This window comes from Mastomys coucha, unplaced genomic scaffold (genome assembly GCF_008632895.1).
Source record: "Mastomys coucha isolate ucsf_1 unplaced genomic scaffold, UCSF_Mcou_1 pScaffold6, whole genome shotgun sequence".
NCBI classification, from domain to species: domain Eukaryota; kingdom Metazoa; phylum Chordata; class Mammalia; order Rodentia; family Muridae; genus Mastomys; species Mastomys coucha.
This window is the reverse complement of record NW_022196912.1, coordinates 116,441,397-116,456,237: the sequence shown is the minus strand read 5'-3', so window position 1 is coordinate 116,456,237 and position 14,841 is coordinate 116,441,397. Positions and strand designations below refer to the sequence as shown.

General features: G+C 50.1%; 1 protein-coding gene across 10 annotated transcripts in view; it reads left to right on the top strand.

Moving 5' to 3' along the window:
• Itpk1 (inositol-tetrakisphosphate 1-kinase) overlaps positions 1 to 14,841 on the top strand; it is a 140,666-nt gene that overhangs the window by 94,077 nt on the left and 31,748 nt on the right. For 7 of the 10 annotated variants that reach the window (XM_031355378.1, XM_031355388.1, XM_031355383.1 and 4 more), the window contains one exon: positions 6,545 to 6,662. In XM_031355378.1, coding sequence (XP_031211238.1) covers positions 6,545 to 6,662 — 118 coding nt within the window. Of the gene's footprint in view, positions 1 to 3,215; positions 3,479 to 3,843; positions 3,979 to 6,299; positions 6,381 to 6,544; positions 6,663 to 14,841 lie in introns of those variants that run through there. The other 3 variants (XM_031355379.1, XM_031355384.1, XM_031355381.1) reach the window with 3 other exon arrangements.

Below are 14,841 nucleotides of genomic sequence, written 5' to 3'. Positions count from 1 at the left end.
CAACCTAGGTACCTGGGTCTTTAAAACCAGCATGGTTGATAAAATTAAGTCCTTTCAAACTTTTCATTGTACAGTTAGGACAACTGGGAAACCACTAACTTACATGACTAAGAAACTCACAAGTGGCCTGGAGAGATGGCTCAGCGGTTAAGAGCACTGTCTGTTCTTCTAGAGGTCTTCAGTTCAATTCCCAGCAACCACATGTGGCTCACAACCATCTGTAGTGAAATCCAGTGCTCTCTTCTGGTGTATCTGAGGACAGCAACAGTGTATTCATATACATAAAACAAATAATTCTTTTAAAAAAAAAATAGAAGAAACTTACAAAAGCCAGTGCTAGCTCAAAGGCTTTAGCCCACTTTCTTTCTTTTTTTTTTTTTATATTTTTTTATTATTTATTGATATGAGTACACTGTAGTTCTCTTTAGACACACCAGAGAGGATATCAGATCCCATTACAGATGGTCGTGAGCCACCATGTGCTTGCAGGAAATTGAACTCAGGACCTCTGGAAGAGCAGTCAGTGCTCTTAACTGCTGAGCCATCTCTCCAGCCCTTTAGCCCACTTTCTTGACTATATTTTTCTCTCTCTGCCTGATGGTGCCTCTAGGTCTTTTTCTAGGCTGGGGCTGGGCTGAAAGATGTGATCTGCAAATGATTGGAAGGCAGAAGTCTTGGCCAACCATCAGGGACTGTTAAGACAGGTTGCATACAGGTCATCTCTGTCATTGATACCACGAGTAGACTCATACATAGCTCCTGCTATATTCTGTATGCTACCATAATCACCTCTTGGCTCCTGAAACCCTTGCTCCAAAATTTAGTTGTGTACATCCCGAGGTTCTGTCCTACACTAGGCCCACAGCCCGCTAGACATGCCCTCCTGCACCAGGATACCTGGAACTGTGTAGATGTCTTGGAACTGGGCTCTTCTCTAAGCTGATGAATAGGCAGGTGATAGGAAAGCTCTGCCTGGGGATGTTGGCCTTGGTCTTGGTTGATGCCGAGTCTTCAACAGTGGGTCGACTTCATAGCTTCGTTGGTCTGCTGGAGGGTCCAGTATTTGCCCTCCCCCAAAACATTTTGTACTATGGCCTGATAACTTCATCCTGGCATGGTCTTGGCATCCTGGGGCCAGGTTTCCCTTTCTGCAGAACTGAACTGTACCTTTGCAGCACAGTTCCTGTGGACCACCGGACCCATCGCCTTCCTTCCGTGCAGTCCCCTTATTTCTCAGTAGGTTTCTGCTCCTGCTCTACCCAGCTCTGTGTTAGTCCCATGCCTCAGAGTCCTGTACAGGCTCCTTGCTCTGTGCCATGAGGATCTTCCTCATAACCATGCCTTTGGACTGTCATTCACTGATGCAATCTCCCAAGGGCATCTGCCTTTATTTATTTACAGTAGTCGTAATCCAGGGCTGGGAACCTTGACATAGTTACTGCTTCCGTCCTGAGAAGGCAGGCTGGGCTGAGGGACCGTCCTTTGCCTCTTGCTGGTTCTGGATCCACAAGACTCCCACACTGGAGAGAAGGATGCAACCTCCCCGTGCCTCCTTTTCCTGTGTGCTTTATCTCTGGCTGAAGCTGCCATGTGGAGTATACAGTCTGTACAGCTATTAGGCCGCAGGCCATGGCTCCATTGCTGCACATGAGAAAGGCCTCCTAGGAATGAGCTAAGTGCTTCTGGCCCAGATGCAGCTGAGCTGTCTGTCCTTCCTGGAGCCAGATTTTCTTGTGCCGTTTTTCTTTGCCTGGTATCAGAGCCAAACTCCATAAGGATCATCTTGCACTGAGGTACTCCGAGCCCTGGTTCCTTTGACAGAGAGACTATTAACAGGCCCTCCTTGGTAGGCTGGGTGTGAGAGAAGTGTGTCTGGACCTGGATGTAATCAGTACGAGTAGTAAGTCACCTGGAGGTGAGTCCAGGTACCAAAGTGTTGGTAATGAGAAGACTCTCGCCCAGCGTGGAGGGATGGTGCCTAAGAAGACGAGCCGTTGTGACTGTCTCAGAGAGGGAAGATGGCACTGAGAAGGCCACTATGAGTTATCTTCAACAGCTATATGGAAATCAGGTCAGCCCTGTTTGGGAGTCAGTCTTGCCCTTCCTCTGGTAGGCGGGTACTACTGAAACACACATGGCCTGATTCCCAGGTTTGGACCAAGGGTTTCCCTTGGGCTTGATCTGTAGGTTCAAGATGCTCAGTGTGTCCACTTTTAGAGTCAATTGATGTTCTGGATTCTAATTGCTGCTAGACTTAACATACATATTGATATCATTTACAATGGATATGTCTGGGAGTGCATTCATTCAGATTGTGCTCATATAGGAGGCTGGCACCTCTTGGGACTGCTCCTCAGTGCATGGCTAGTGTTTTTGAGGGTTTTCAGGGACAGAGTGAGCCCAGGGACCTGAATCCCATGTTGCAAAATGCCAAACATTCTTTTTTTTCAGTGTTCTACCTGCCCCTTACATGCCAGTCATCCCTGGGCTTCCCAGCAGCTCCCTGGGCTTGCTTTATCCAGAGCTTAGGTCGCACGGATTGCAGACTTCACTCCAGACATGCTTCCAGATACGGATGATGTGACACAATGTCCTACTTTTCCTTCTCTTGCCACATTAAACACCACAACTAAAAGCAACTTGAGGAGAACAGGGTTCAGTACACAATTACTACTATCCATTGTCAAGGTAAACCAAAGCAGGAACCCGAAGGTAGAAGTTGAAGTAGCATCTGTGCTGCTCACTGGTTTGTTCCCATGGCTTGCTCAGCTACCGTTCTCAAACATCCCAGGCCCACCTGCTCAAGGACAGCACCATTCACACGAGATGGCCCCTCTTACATCAATTAGTAGTCGGAACCGGGCATTGCTTCCTCAGGCCAGTCTGTGGGGACAATTCCTCATTGAGAATTCCTCATTGAGAATTGAGACATCCCAAGTATGTCTAAATTTGTGTCAGGTAGACCAAAACTAACTATAACACACAGGCAAGATCTGAATTTGGAGCTTCTAGTAGAGAGCAAAGCCCACTTCCCTGCCAGGGGCCCACAGAGATGTAGTAGAGCCAGTGTTCCAGGTCTTCTCATTTGTCTGGGATTGCAGTGGGGAACTATCTACCCCCACCCCATCATGTGTGTGTCATCAGTGCCTCTTATGGCATCATCCTGTAGGTCTGGATCAGCTTTTGCTTGTGTGGGCACCTGGTTGGGCTCTGCCTCATCCCCTCTGATGGTGGAACTTACTGCCTGTTTCTGCGTGAAGGCCAGATTCCCCATTCCCTTCTCACTCTGGTCCCTCTTGGCAGGCCAGCTCTCTGAGGGAACGCGTGTTTACCGCTTGCCATGGAGATGGTTTATGTCTTTCTTCCAGCAATTTGTTTGGCAATTCTAAGAGACTTGTGGAAAATGCATGAAGCCCTCCATACAATAGATGGGCTGAAAAGCTTGGAGAAGAACGTGCTTATGATCACAGGGAGGCTGGTAAAAGCCTTTGCCCCTTTCTCTCTCCTGTCTCCAGAGAGATTGGTATTCCCCGGGCAGAGATTCTTCAATGTGCCTGCTGCTTTCATCCCAGGCCCAAAGCTGGTTGGCGCCTGCTTGTCAGATTGTTTCCTTCTTTAGTTTCATGTGGCTTCTTTCCCTTGTGATTTTGGCTTAAATTCCTGCCTTGGTGATACTGGGATCTCTTTAAAGGTCTCTGTCCTGGTACAGGAACATGGGGCCAGCATCAGCTTTGCTGGGGGAGAGGGAAGGAACTGTACGCCTGTGTTTAGGTGGCTTCAGTTGATGGGGAGAGCGTGTAATCCCTGGGTGGTAAGTGCGTACAGTCTCACTGTCACCTGCAGTGCTACCAACACAGTTATCCTTCTCTCTCCAGAGAAGCCCCATATGGCTTTGAAACTCTCCTCCTCAGATTTCTCCAGCTAATAGACTCCTGGAATGTGAGGCCCTCTATACAAGAACCTGCAGGGTCATCTGCAGTAAGTCTTGAGAGATCCCAAGAAGCCTAGCGATTGGCTGCCTTGGTCCCTGTCATCTGCTCTTTCTGACACACCAGGCTGTTTCTGGAAGCAGTAAAGTGGAAAGGGGGCTTGAGGGACTGGGACTTGCAGAGCTGGCCAGGACCAGTTGGGAGCCACCCACTCACTGGTATATCTGCTACACCTGCAAGACACCCCACCACGGGCATTGGTAGAGTCACGTTTTGTAAGCATGTGAGAGCAGGTTGGGGAGGAGGGGAGCTGATGAATAGTGGGCTTGTGTGTCAGCATGCTCTGATGCAGGAAAGGCCAGCAGGGATACTTGCCCGCGGGAGAAGCTGGGCTCAGGAATAGCTCTTGGGTAAGCTGAAATGATGGCAGTGGGCACAGCTGTGTGGCCTCATGGCCATTCTTTATAGATCTGCGCAGTAGCTGCATCAGCAGCCAATGGGGCAATGGGATTCTCAGGAGTGAGCAGGTAACAGGAATCTATGAGAGTTGGTGCCAACAGAGAGGCCTTCCAAGGTGGCACCCAGCCATATCCAAGGGAGAGACAGTGATGTAAGCATTCAGGGGGAGAGGGTAGAATGATAGAAAGGAGGTCCAGTGGGAGTTCATGGGGAGAGCAGTTTCAGACAGAGTGGGGATGAATCTGGCTTTTGCCTCAGATGCTCTCAAAGTGATACTAGGAGCAAAAATAGATTCTCTTAAAAAACATTTCAATGGCCCTTTCTTTGTGTTGATAAAGCTTACTAGAGAGGCAGCATTGTGGAGTTTTCCCCTCCGACCTTTGCTGACCTCAGCCTGGCATGTGCACCAGGGTCGGGCAGGGTCGAAGGCAGCAGTGGATAAAGTGAACTAGTGCGATAGTCTGCCAGAGCTGTCTTGACCGTGTGTCTGGTAGCTTGACAGCAGATTTGTTCTGTCATAGCTTGGGGTCCGAAATTTTAAAATCAAGATATTAGCAGGCCTAGTTCCACCTGGAGGCCAAGGGAGGATCTGGCCCACATCCACCCATACTCACTGTAACCGAATCCTAACTTGACAATGGCTAAAATCCCTTTGCCCAACCAAGTAAATTCACATTCACAGGTGCTGGAGGGTTAGGGCTTGATGCATTTGGGGACTCAGTGTTAGCCCCCCACAGTGTGGAAAGACCTCCCTCAAACTCAGCCCGTTTGGTGAAACTCTCCGTTGTCTTCAGCATCTTGTAATCATATCCTCTAAATCATAAATTTGAAAAGACAGAGAAGAGTCATTTCCATATGCCAGCAAGTTGCTGTGACTCACCAAGGTGCCTGGGGCTCCTGGAGTCACAACAGAGTGGCTTTTTTTTTTTTTGTCTCTTGGTGGGTCTATATGCATGTGTACATGTTTGTGTCTCTGTACATGCGGGTGTGCGCGCATGCGTGTATGTACATGTGCATGTGGGGGGGCTTGAGGACCCTCAATGAGATGTTCCTACTTGCCTACAACTTCCCAAGGGAGGGTAGTCTGAGTGGCCAACCAGCCCTAGGGACCTGCCTGTCTCCTCTTCCCTACTGCTGGGATTACAAGTGTGCTCGACTGTGCTCCACTTTTACCTGGGGCCTGGGGATTGAACTTGGGTCCTCATGCTTGCACAGCAGACACCTTACAGTCTGAGGCATCTCTCTAGCCCCTCTGACTTCAACTTATTGGGTTGTCTTATAGCAACTTGTCTCCTTTGTGAGTTACCGTTCCTTCCCAAGACGGTGCCAGACTCCTCAAAGGCTATCCCCACCCCTACCCCCAGTTTCCCTGGGGATTCTGTAGAGTCCACCAGGAAACTGCTAGATACTGAAGGGAAAGTTCTTCTGACAAGGTTGAGCCCAGTGGTGTTCCATCACTCGATCTCTCTCTCCAAGACAGGAGTTCTGCATAGTCCTATCTGTTCTGGAATTTGCTCTGTAGACCAGGCTGGCCCTAAATTCAGAGATCCACCTGCCTCTGCCTCCCGAATGCTGGGATTAAAGGTGTACCCACCATCACCCAGCTCATCGCATTTTCTTAAGAATTTTCCATAAACCACGCATCATTTCGTTCTACTCTTTCCTGCCCTGCTTGTGGGGCCCTTACTCATTGGTGCAGGAAGCTGGACTGGCAGTTTGATAGAGCATACTGAGCAGATGGACCAGCCCTGTGTTCAGACGGAGCTTTTACGAACACAGGGGGCAAATGGCCTCACCAGAACCTGACTGCTCTTCTGTTCTGAGCTCAGCTGGGGCCTTAGGCATACCTCTGCTTCATTTCCCACTGTGGCTACTCACAGTTAACCTGGTCTCTGCTTCTTCCCTCACGAGCTTCTCTGTGGGAGCGCTCATCGAGAGTTCTCCAACCCTCTGCAGCATCCCAGCAAGAACCCCGAGCCTGGCTCTGATTGGGTACTTGTCTGTCTGCTTGGCCCTTTGTTACTTTAACCAAAGTTCTGTAGTGGGGAAGGGAAAAGAGAGGGGCAGATGCTTGAGGGATTCTGGGTCTACAGTCTTGTTAATGCCCTTGTCACGGCATAGCTCCTCTTCTAACCACAAGCCGGCTCTTCTTTCAGGAATACATTGATGCTCACCCTGAGACCATCGTCTTGGATCCCCTCCCTGCCATCAGGACCCTGTTAGACCGCTCCAAGTCCTACGAGCTTATCCGCAAGATTGAGGCCTACATGAAAGGTATGGACACGTGGCCCAGCCTTCAGATGGGGGGGGGTTGGGTGGTCGATTACAGGTTATTACTGTCCAAGGGAGGGCAAGGAATCCTGTCTCATTAAGCACTTTGACTGATGCAGAGAAGAGTTGAGTTATAGGGGCAACCGTCCTAGGTAGGGAAGGACCTCTGTTCTCCTTTGCAATTAGGGTTAAGAGATACATGCCATAGGATGCTTTGAGGAGAGCTGTTCTGGCTGCTGCTGCGAAGGGTTTTTGCTATGTTGAACCCTGTGGGGAGATGAGGTATCCTGATAACGCTGTGGTTAGGGAGCAAAAGTGTGTGTGTGCAGAATTGCTCATATGAAGTAGAGTTATATAACAGGGCAAAGGAGACAATAGGAAATCAGGGGCCTTTAATCAAATGCAGAGAGAATTCAGGGCCTTTAATCAAATACAGAGGGATGCACAGGGCTGCCGCCGGACATCATGGCATACATGCTGTTCCTCTGAGCGTAGCCTCCCCTCACTGTGGAGTTTCTGCCAGCTGCTGGCTCTCATCCAGAGAATTTGCCTCTATCCCACTCATCAGCCCCAGAGAAGTGCAGACTGCCTCTCCAAGGTGTGTGCTTCTGTGAGACGGACATTCTAGAAAGATTCTTGTGAGCAGTAGTCTTCCCTGCCCAGTGCTCCCCATTGAGCCTTTTATTTTCATTTTAAGCAGCAGCTTTTTCTTTGCCTTGGCCCAGGGGCTGCTGAGTGATTCGCCCGCCTGCCTATCATATAGACTATGTTTGTGGCCCAAGGTGCCTTGAACTTCAACCTGGATGCTCCTTGCTGCGCTGGTGGACTCAGTGAGCACATTTTGGTGGACAGGACCAGAGCTAGTTCTGACAGAGGGGATCGGGATATGGGAGTATCCACTGATTGGGGAAGCACCTTGTGCTTGGCCTTAAGCCTCTTATGGTCTGTCTTTCAGCACTGTTTGCTGCGCACAGCAAGCCTGTCCATTTTACACAGGAGTCTTGGAACTGCTGTTAGTCAGCGTTTTGTTACCATAACAAAATACCTGAGCTCAGCTGTGTGTATAAAGGGAAGGTTTAATTATCTCATAGTTCTGAAGGCTAGAATCCAAGCTATACAGTGCAGAGCTGTCCCTTGACTGCATGACTGCATTACCTCATGGTGAGTGACACTGGAAGGAGCGTAAATGGAAACAAGCAAGTGGTCACATCTCAAGACGGTAAACTGAGGGGAACCAAACTTGCCTCCTTATAATAAGAGCTTTATTGCCTTGTGAAAACTACCAGGGAGTCCCAGTGACATTAGGAGTGTCTCACACACACACACACAAACACACACAAACCACAGGAGAGTTCTAAGATGTAGCAGACACTGTTGTGTCCCAGTGGCTCTCCAGTTCTGGTGATTCACCACTAAGCTTGCCTTTTAAAACCATGACCGAGGGTGGACGGGTGGACAGTGCATCCAGGTTCCTGCCTGGAGCATTGGCAAGCCCTCCATTCTCTCTAAGGAATAGACAGCCCTTCCTGGGGAAGAGCTGGGCTTGGCTGTCGTGGAGGGGCCTAGGCGCTTCATTCCTGGTGCTTGATCTTACCAGTTTTCATGAGCTCTGAGGGTGATGCCTCCTTGTATGTGTGTGGGAGGGCACAAAATGGCAGGTAGCCAGCAACCTTCTTCTTTGGGTCTGAATGGTTTGATTTGCTTTCTGAAATGGGTCCAAAACCCCGGATGTATTTTTTAGACACTGATGGCATAAAGGGCAAGTAGCATTAAATACGAGAGAGGATATCTCTCTCTGGTCGAAGAAGATGGCAGGTCCACACCTCATTTGATGTTCCAGGCCTGCCTGTGAGAAGGGACAGCCTTGGGTGTGGGTCTGTGGAAGGTGCCACCATGTAAACAGTGGAGGCAAACAGGTCAAGGCTGGATTGGAATCTGGCTCCAGCTGCCTGTGTGATCTTGGACTTGTCACCTAATTCTACCTGGTAATGTGGCTCACTCTCACCAGTTTGAATAATGGAGATCTCATCTGTAGAAACATGGTACATAGTTTGGCCCACTGGGTCCCCCGAAGTAGAAGCTTCTGGCTGTTCCTGCTACAGCTGCAGGGCTCGGGCAGCAATCTTTATGAGGTCTCAGAGCTTGCCGAAGACTTAGAGTGGGAAAGCAGGACCCTTACACATATTTCAGGGGCAGCTCAGGCCTGGTGCAAGCATGCACCTCATGATCAAGGAGCAGGGCTGTGGTGGTGAACTGGCCTCAGCCTGCACAGGAGTTAGTGAGATCACTCGCTGCCGACAATTTCAGACAATTAGGTCCCACAATAGGGCAGTGACGACTAAGGTGCGTGGGACATGTTCCAGAGGGGACCCAGTGGTTAGGTAACTGGGGTGTCCAAACTCCAGGTGGACCCTGCTCATCCTGCACACAAAAGAGTGCTACCTGGTTCATTCCCTGTTGTGCTCAGGGGATGGTATTCTGTTTTCTTGAGCCTTTAGGGCATCTAAGAGGCATGGGGACTTCTGATGTGTAGCTCCTTTGGTTTCTCTTGCAGCCGTTGCTAATGTCCCCATCTTAGATGGAAGGAGATGGTCTCAGGCTTCTGTGTGAATTGGCAGTTTATTCTACTGAGCGGGGCTTCATTGGGCAGAAGTACTGGGAGGACCAGCAGTGGGTTCATCTGCCCAGAACTGCTCTGAGGCTGGCTGGTAGGACCCCAGGAAGCACATTCTTTGTTTTACTACAGCAGTGGTTCTCAACCTGTGGGTCATGACTCCTTTAGGGGTTGGCTGGCCGTTTCTCAGATCGTCAGCAAACACAGATACCTGTATTATGATTCATAACAGTACCAAACGTTATGAAGTAGCCACACGCATTTTACGGTTGGAGGTCACCACAACATGGAGAACTGTATTAAAGGGTTGCAGCATTAGGGGGGCTTGAGAACCGCTATGCTACAGCTGTCCCACAGCTTTTCTGGAATGGTGGTGACACAAGGTGACTCAGAGTCAGAGGAATGTAGGAGGGCTCCTTGCCTGCTAGGGGCTGCTTCCCCTAGATGCCTTTGGCAAAGGACCTGCCTGGGTGGACAGATGGGATCAGGCAAGGGCTGAGGATGCAGTGGACTGGTCCGCAATGAGCGACGTGGTGAGGGCGTTGAGGAAAGTTGCCAAGTGACCACTTATGCAAGGCTTTGAGAATGTCAGGCCGGAGAGTTACAATGGGGAGTTGTTTTTGTTTACAGACAATGTTTCGGTGCTTGAGCACCGGAGTTGAGAGTCTCACTTGTCAGATCAGAATAGATGTGGCTGGAAGCAGCCTTGAACAGCCCGTCACCAGCATCCTGTGAGGAGTGCCTAGGTTCTGGATCTTTTGACAGTGGCTTGCACCAGCTCAGGCTCTGGAGGCTGGGGACAGGCTACTAGAGGGAAGGTGCCGGCCGTAGCCATTCTGCTGGATCCATAGGCACAGTCCCAGGCATTGTCTTCTAGAAGTGACAGGATGGGGGAACTATGACGGTCCTCCCAGGCAGGGCCTTGCTTGCCAGGGCTTGCAAGAACTGCTGACTATTCCCTAAAGCAGGATTGGTTCTGGGCTGGCAGGAAGTGTTGAGGGGGGGAAGCCTAAGAGTGCTGCACCCTGAATTTTCCTTATTCTCTGCACCAAGCCAGCTTATATTCTTCCAGGAGGGCAGTGGACCTGGCACTTCCTGAGCCCTTTCCTGCAAGTGGGGCAGTTCCATGGCAGTGCCCCAGTGGACTCCCTGCTCTTTCCCTTCCAGCCCCTCCACAGGTGCAGGGGACCTTCCTGGGGCGTGAACTCTTGTGCCTGTGCCTCAAAGCCTGCTTTTCAGGCAGCCTGTGAACCACCATAATTACCCCTGAAATTCCCTCAGATAATTATAGCAATCCAAGTGACAGGGCTTTTGTGTAGAGAGAAGGGGCTTGGTGAGCCTCTCCTAGGCTGCCAGCACCCAGAGGTTGAGCTGTGCATAGCCTCTAACACCCCCCCTCCCTCCCCGAGAACCCAGCCTTCAGGGAAGCCAAAGCTGGGAGAGGCTACTGCAGAGACACTTGGCTTCTCTGGACTAGGGAATGAAGGTAGCTGTGACCTTGACTGCTGTGGCCCACGGGGAAGGGGCCCCAGGAATATCATGGCATGTGGGCCAGTATCCACGCTTAAGTGATCATCCTCTCCAGGCAGAACATCCTCTAGGAGAGCCATCCCCCTGTAGTATCAGTGACAGGAAAACCTGCAGACTGGAGCCCCAGGCTCAGCAGTCAGAGCACCCGAGCACTTCTGTGTGGTCAGTGCCTTGTGTGGTCTCAGTACCACATTCCTAGACCTCATGCCTCCTGGGTCAGGAGGGAAGCAGGACCCGTTCTCTGCTTTACACCAGCCAGCCACAGACTCTCAGACTTCTCATAGTGTAAGTTGCTATGAGAGCAAAGCAAAACAGGGCTTCCCTTGACCTGTGTAAAAGTCCAGAGGGTGGCCTTGCTGCTTTGCTGTGTGATGGTGAGCACCCAGGCAGCTCTCAGGACCTCATTCTCTGATAGCATGGCCCTCCTGGTCCACAATGGTGGCTGAACCTTTAGGTTCTGGAAGCTGCAAGGTGTCAGCCCAGTGGCCAGAACTAACTGAATACTGAGCTGCAAGGACCTGGGAAATAAATCCTTGTTCCAGGTAGCTATTTGCCCAGCTGAAATCCAGAAGTTAGCACTAGGAGGAAGGGCTAGCACGAATGAGGGCACGCAAGTCACTTCTCTGCTCATACCCAGAATTCAAGCTCCTCCTTTGGAAACCTGCCTTTTCCATATGCATGGCATTTGGAAGGGCCACTGGGCCTCTGGCTGGTGTGGGATATGCCCTTTGCCTCCTAACCCCAACAGCAATTCCCTCAATGCAGCAGCTTAAGAGCATGAGGCCAGGAGGTTTCAGTGCGACACACCCATAGCCTGGCCCAGGACTCATTCATATAACTGCTTCTTGGAGATAGCCACTTGGTGACGTGCCTGTACCTGTATTTACCACCACTCCCACCCCTCAGGCAGAGGCAGAGGCAACCCTGAGCCTTTGCCTAGTTTAGACTAGATGTGGAAGCTCCCAAAAACACAGCAATGCCTGGTGCAGGGCTTGTGGAGGTAGGGAGGAGGCCCTAACGACAGACCGTAATTTGCTGTGCATGCATTTGAAGGCCAGATCTCACAGGGACAACCCACTGTGCTTCACGAGGCCGGGGTCCAGAGACACAAGCCCTAAAGTCAAGGCTTGGTTCTGCTGTGCCAAACTGGGTAATTATAGGTATGGTTCTAGCCGGTTCCCAAATGACTGAAGCCAGATGTGAGAGGCATCTGAATGTCACTGGATGGCATAGGGTTGTGTCCTTGTCCTCAGGGGTAACAGATATGAAGGGTCTTGGGATGAGGAAAAGGGCTAGAGGGCTCTAAGGGCTTTAGGGTGAGGTTGGCTTTCCAGCCCTCCTTTTCCTGTAACATCCCACACGATCTGGGGACGTGACCAGATGGCCTGTCCCAGACACAGGCCTCCCCAGAGAGGGGTGTGTACAGTGCAAGCAATCTCCCCTGCTTGTGGTTTTAATGGGAAATTAATCATGGTTCATCTTGGAGGTGGTTTGGAAGCCAGATTGAAATTGAGTAATCTTGACACTGGGAGGAAAGAAAGGAATGTTGCTTAGAGCTCTTGACAAATGGCTCTGCAAAGATGAGATGGGGATTGTAGGTCGGGGTGTAGCTGTCCATCCGAGGGGAGCTAGCACCACCCACTTAGCCTCGCCACCTGAGCTGTCCTCCAGGCAGTCACTTGTGTGCCTGACACTGGTGGCAACTCTCTTCCCAAGGTGGCTCTGTGAGGAAGGTTTGCCCATTTTAGAAATGAAGACACTTGACTACATTGAGCTGGCTGACTCAGAGTTCCAGGATGATCAGAGGCAGGTCTGGAACTGGACCTAACCCCCCAGGTACCCTGGCCCCTGCATGCCCGCCCACCTCTGTGGCTCTTAGGGATAGTGCCGTGGGAGGCCCTGGTACTTATGGCTAATGATTCTCAGGTCCCTGCCATTATGGGGCCCTGCCAGCTGGCAGTGTTCCCAGGAGTGGGTGCCTTTTATGTATGGGAGGTGACTGCTACCAGAGGTCTTCAGTGTCCGTGCTTATTAGAACATAATCCTGATCGTGCTTTGCAAGAACGGTGGAGATTACTTTAAAAGAGCAACACTTTGGCCCTGAGGCTGGAGCACACTGTGGGCAGATCACCTGGGAGCATAGCCCCAGGCTGGCCACTGCCACCCCTCAGGTCCAACCTTTTCAGGCCTCAAGGCCCGCCTGAGGGTTACTGTCCTCAGCAGCTCCTGCTGCAGCCTAGGTCCAGCGAGAGCCCAAAGCTGGTTGTGCCCCCCTCTGAGTTCTGTAGTAGGGGCTGTGGCTTTACAGGAGAAGGGAGACAGAATTAGTGAGACTCCGGAACAGAAAGCAGGGTTGAAAGATTTTAAATACAAATACGGACAGTCTAGCCAGAAAAGAAGTCCTTTTAAAGTTTTGGTTGAGGAAGGTGGAGGTGCTGAAGAATTCAGGGCCACTGAAAGAAGCGGGTCATTTGCATGACGATGACGGTACAATCTCCACACACACACACACACACACACACACACACACACACACACACCCGCCTCCTCACCCCCACCACCCAGCCTGGCCCTGAAGGGTTCGGCACCTTAGCAGGGCGCTCGACATTTGCTGCTGCGAAACCTGCCAGATTGTCTCATCAGATTCCAGGGCCTCTCTAAACTACTTGGTACCTCGTGGAGCCCCAACAGAGGAATGGGAAAGGTGTCACATATGTTGGCTTGTGACTTTACTCTGCTGTAGCACTTCTCAGAGCTTGATGGTGACACTAGTATACATTTTCAGTCTATGGTGGCATGGGTTTGACGAATCATACTGGTACTTCATATTCCAGTAAGTGATAAGTGGCATGCCCTCTATTGTGAGAACCATCTCGATTTCATAGATGGAAAACAGAAAAATGTGCCTTGGAATAAATGAAATATAGCCATTCTTCCTCTAGTCTAGTCAGCTGTGGAGCTGTATGTATCCCCACCTCAACCTCTGCCACTTCATGGAGCTTCTAGCAAGAGACCTGCTCTACCCACTACATTTAAATTCCAGGCTGACTTAAATGGGTTTTAATCAGGTCGTTTATTTTATGTGTGGGGGTGCTTGGCCTGCATATAAGTCTAGAACTGGAGTTACAGATAGTTGTGAACTGACATGTGGGTGCTGGAAATCGAACCTGAGTCCTCTAGAAGAGCATCCAGTGCTCTTAACCTCTGAGCCATCTCTCTAGCCCTACCTGACTCAAGTCTTCAAAATCAGCCACTAATCTTCCTTCTGGAGTCTTCTCATTCTTTGAAGGGATGTGTGAAATCCACATACACTTTTAAAAATAAGAAGTCGGGTTATACTCACGTATACTGCTATAACCTACACCCCCTTCATATCTGTCTCCCTGTGTCTGAGTCAGGGACAAAAACGAGGGAGAGTGGCCCTGCCTTTTTTGATAACAATATCATATTCAGTATTTGAACTAGTCAGTCATCATTTATTTGATTATTTGGGTGCATAGTGTTCTTCAGTTTTGTTTAGATTTGGTGGGGTGAGTTTGTTTTGTTGTTTGTTGCTGTAGTTGGTTAAACTATGCTTCTGTATATTTCTATACAAAGTTTTCCCCCAGAGGTGGGATTTCTTGCTTGAAGATTACAAGCATGCTCACCTTGACAGGTCTTGCTGTATTACCTCTAGCGGTTTATGTCTAATTACAGCAGCCCTGTCTCTGGGAGGGGACACCCAGCTCATCTTAACACCGTGACTAGACATGTCCAGCATCTCTTACTGTGCTTATTGGCCATTTGTATTTCTACTCAAATGAATCCTCCATGGGACTTACCTACCCTTCTCTTGGGTTGAGAAAAAAGGCTGTTACTCTTTTTCTTACTGACTCTTTAGAATCCCCTTGGAATGGAGGAAACTGTCTAAAAACAGTTTCTCCAGTGAGAGCATCGTCTCTGCTGGGGCCAAGCTAACATCTCTGCTTCCTGGACGCATCCTGTGGAGAGAGTACTCCAAGCGTTATGTTTTATGTGTCTTGGAAACACGGGGGGGGG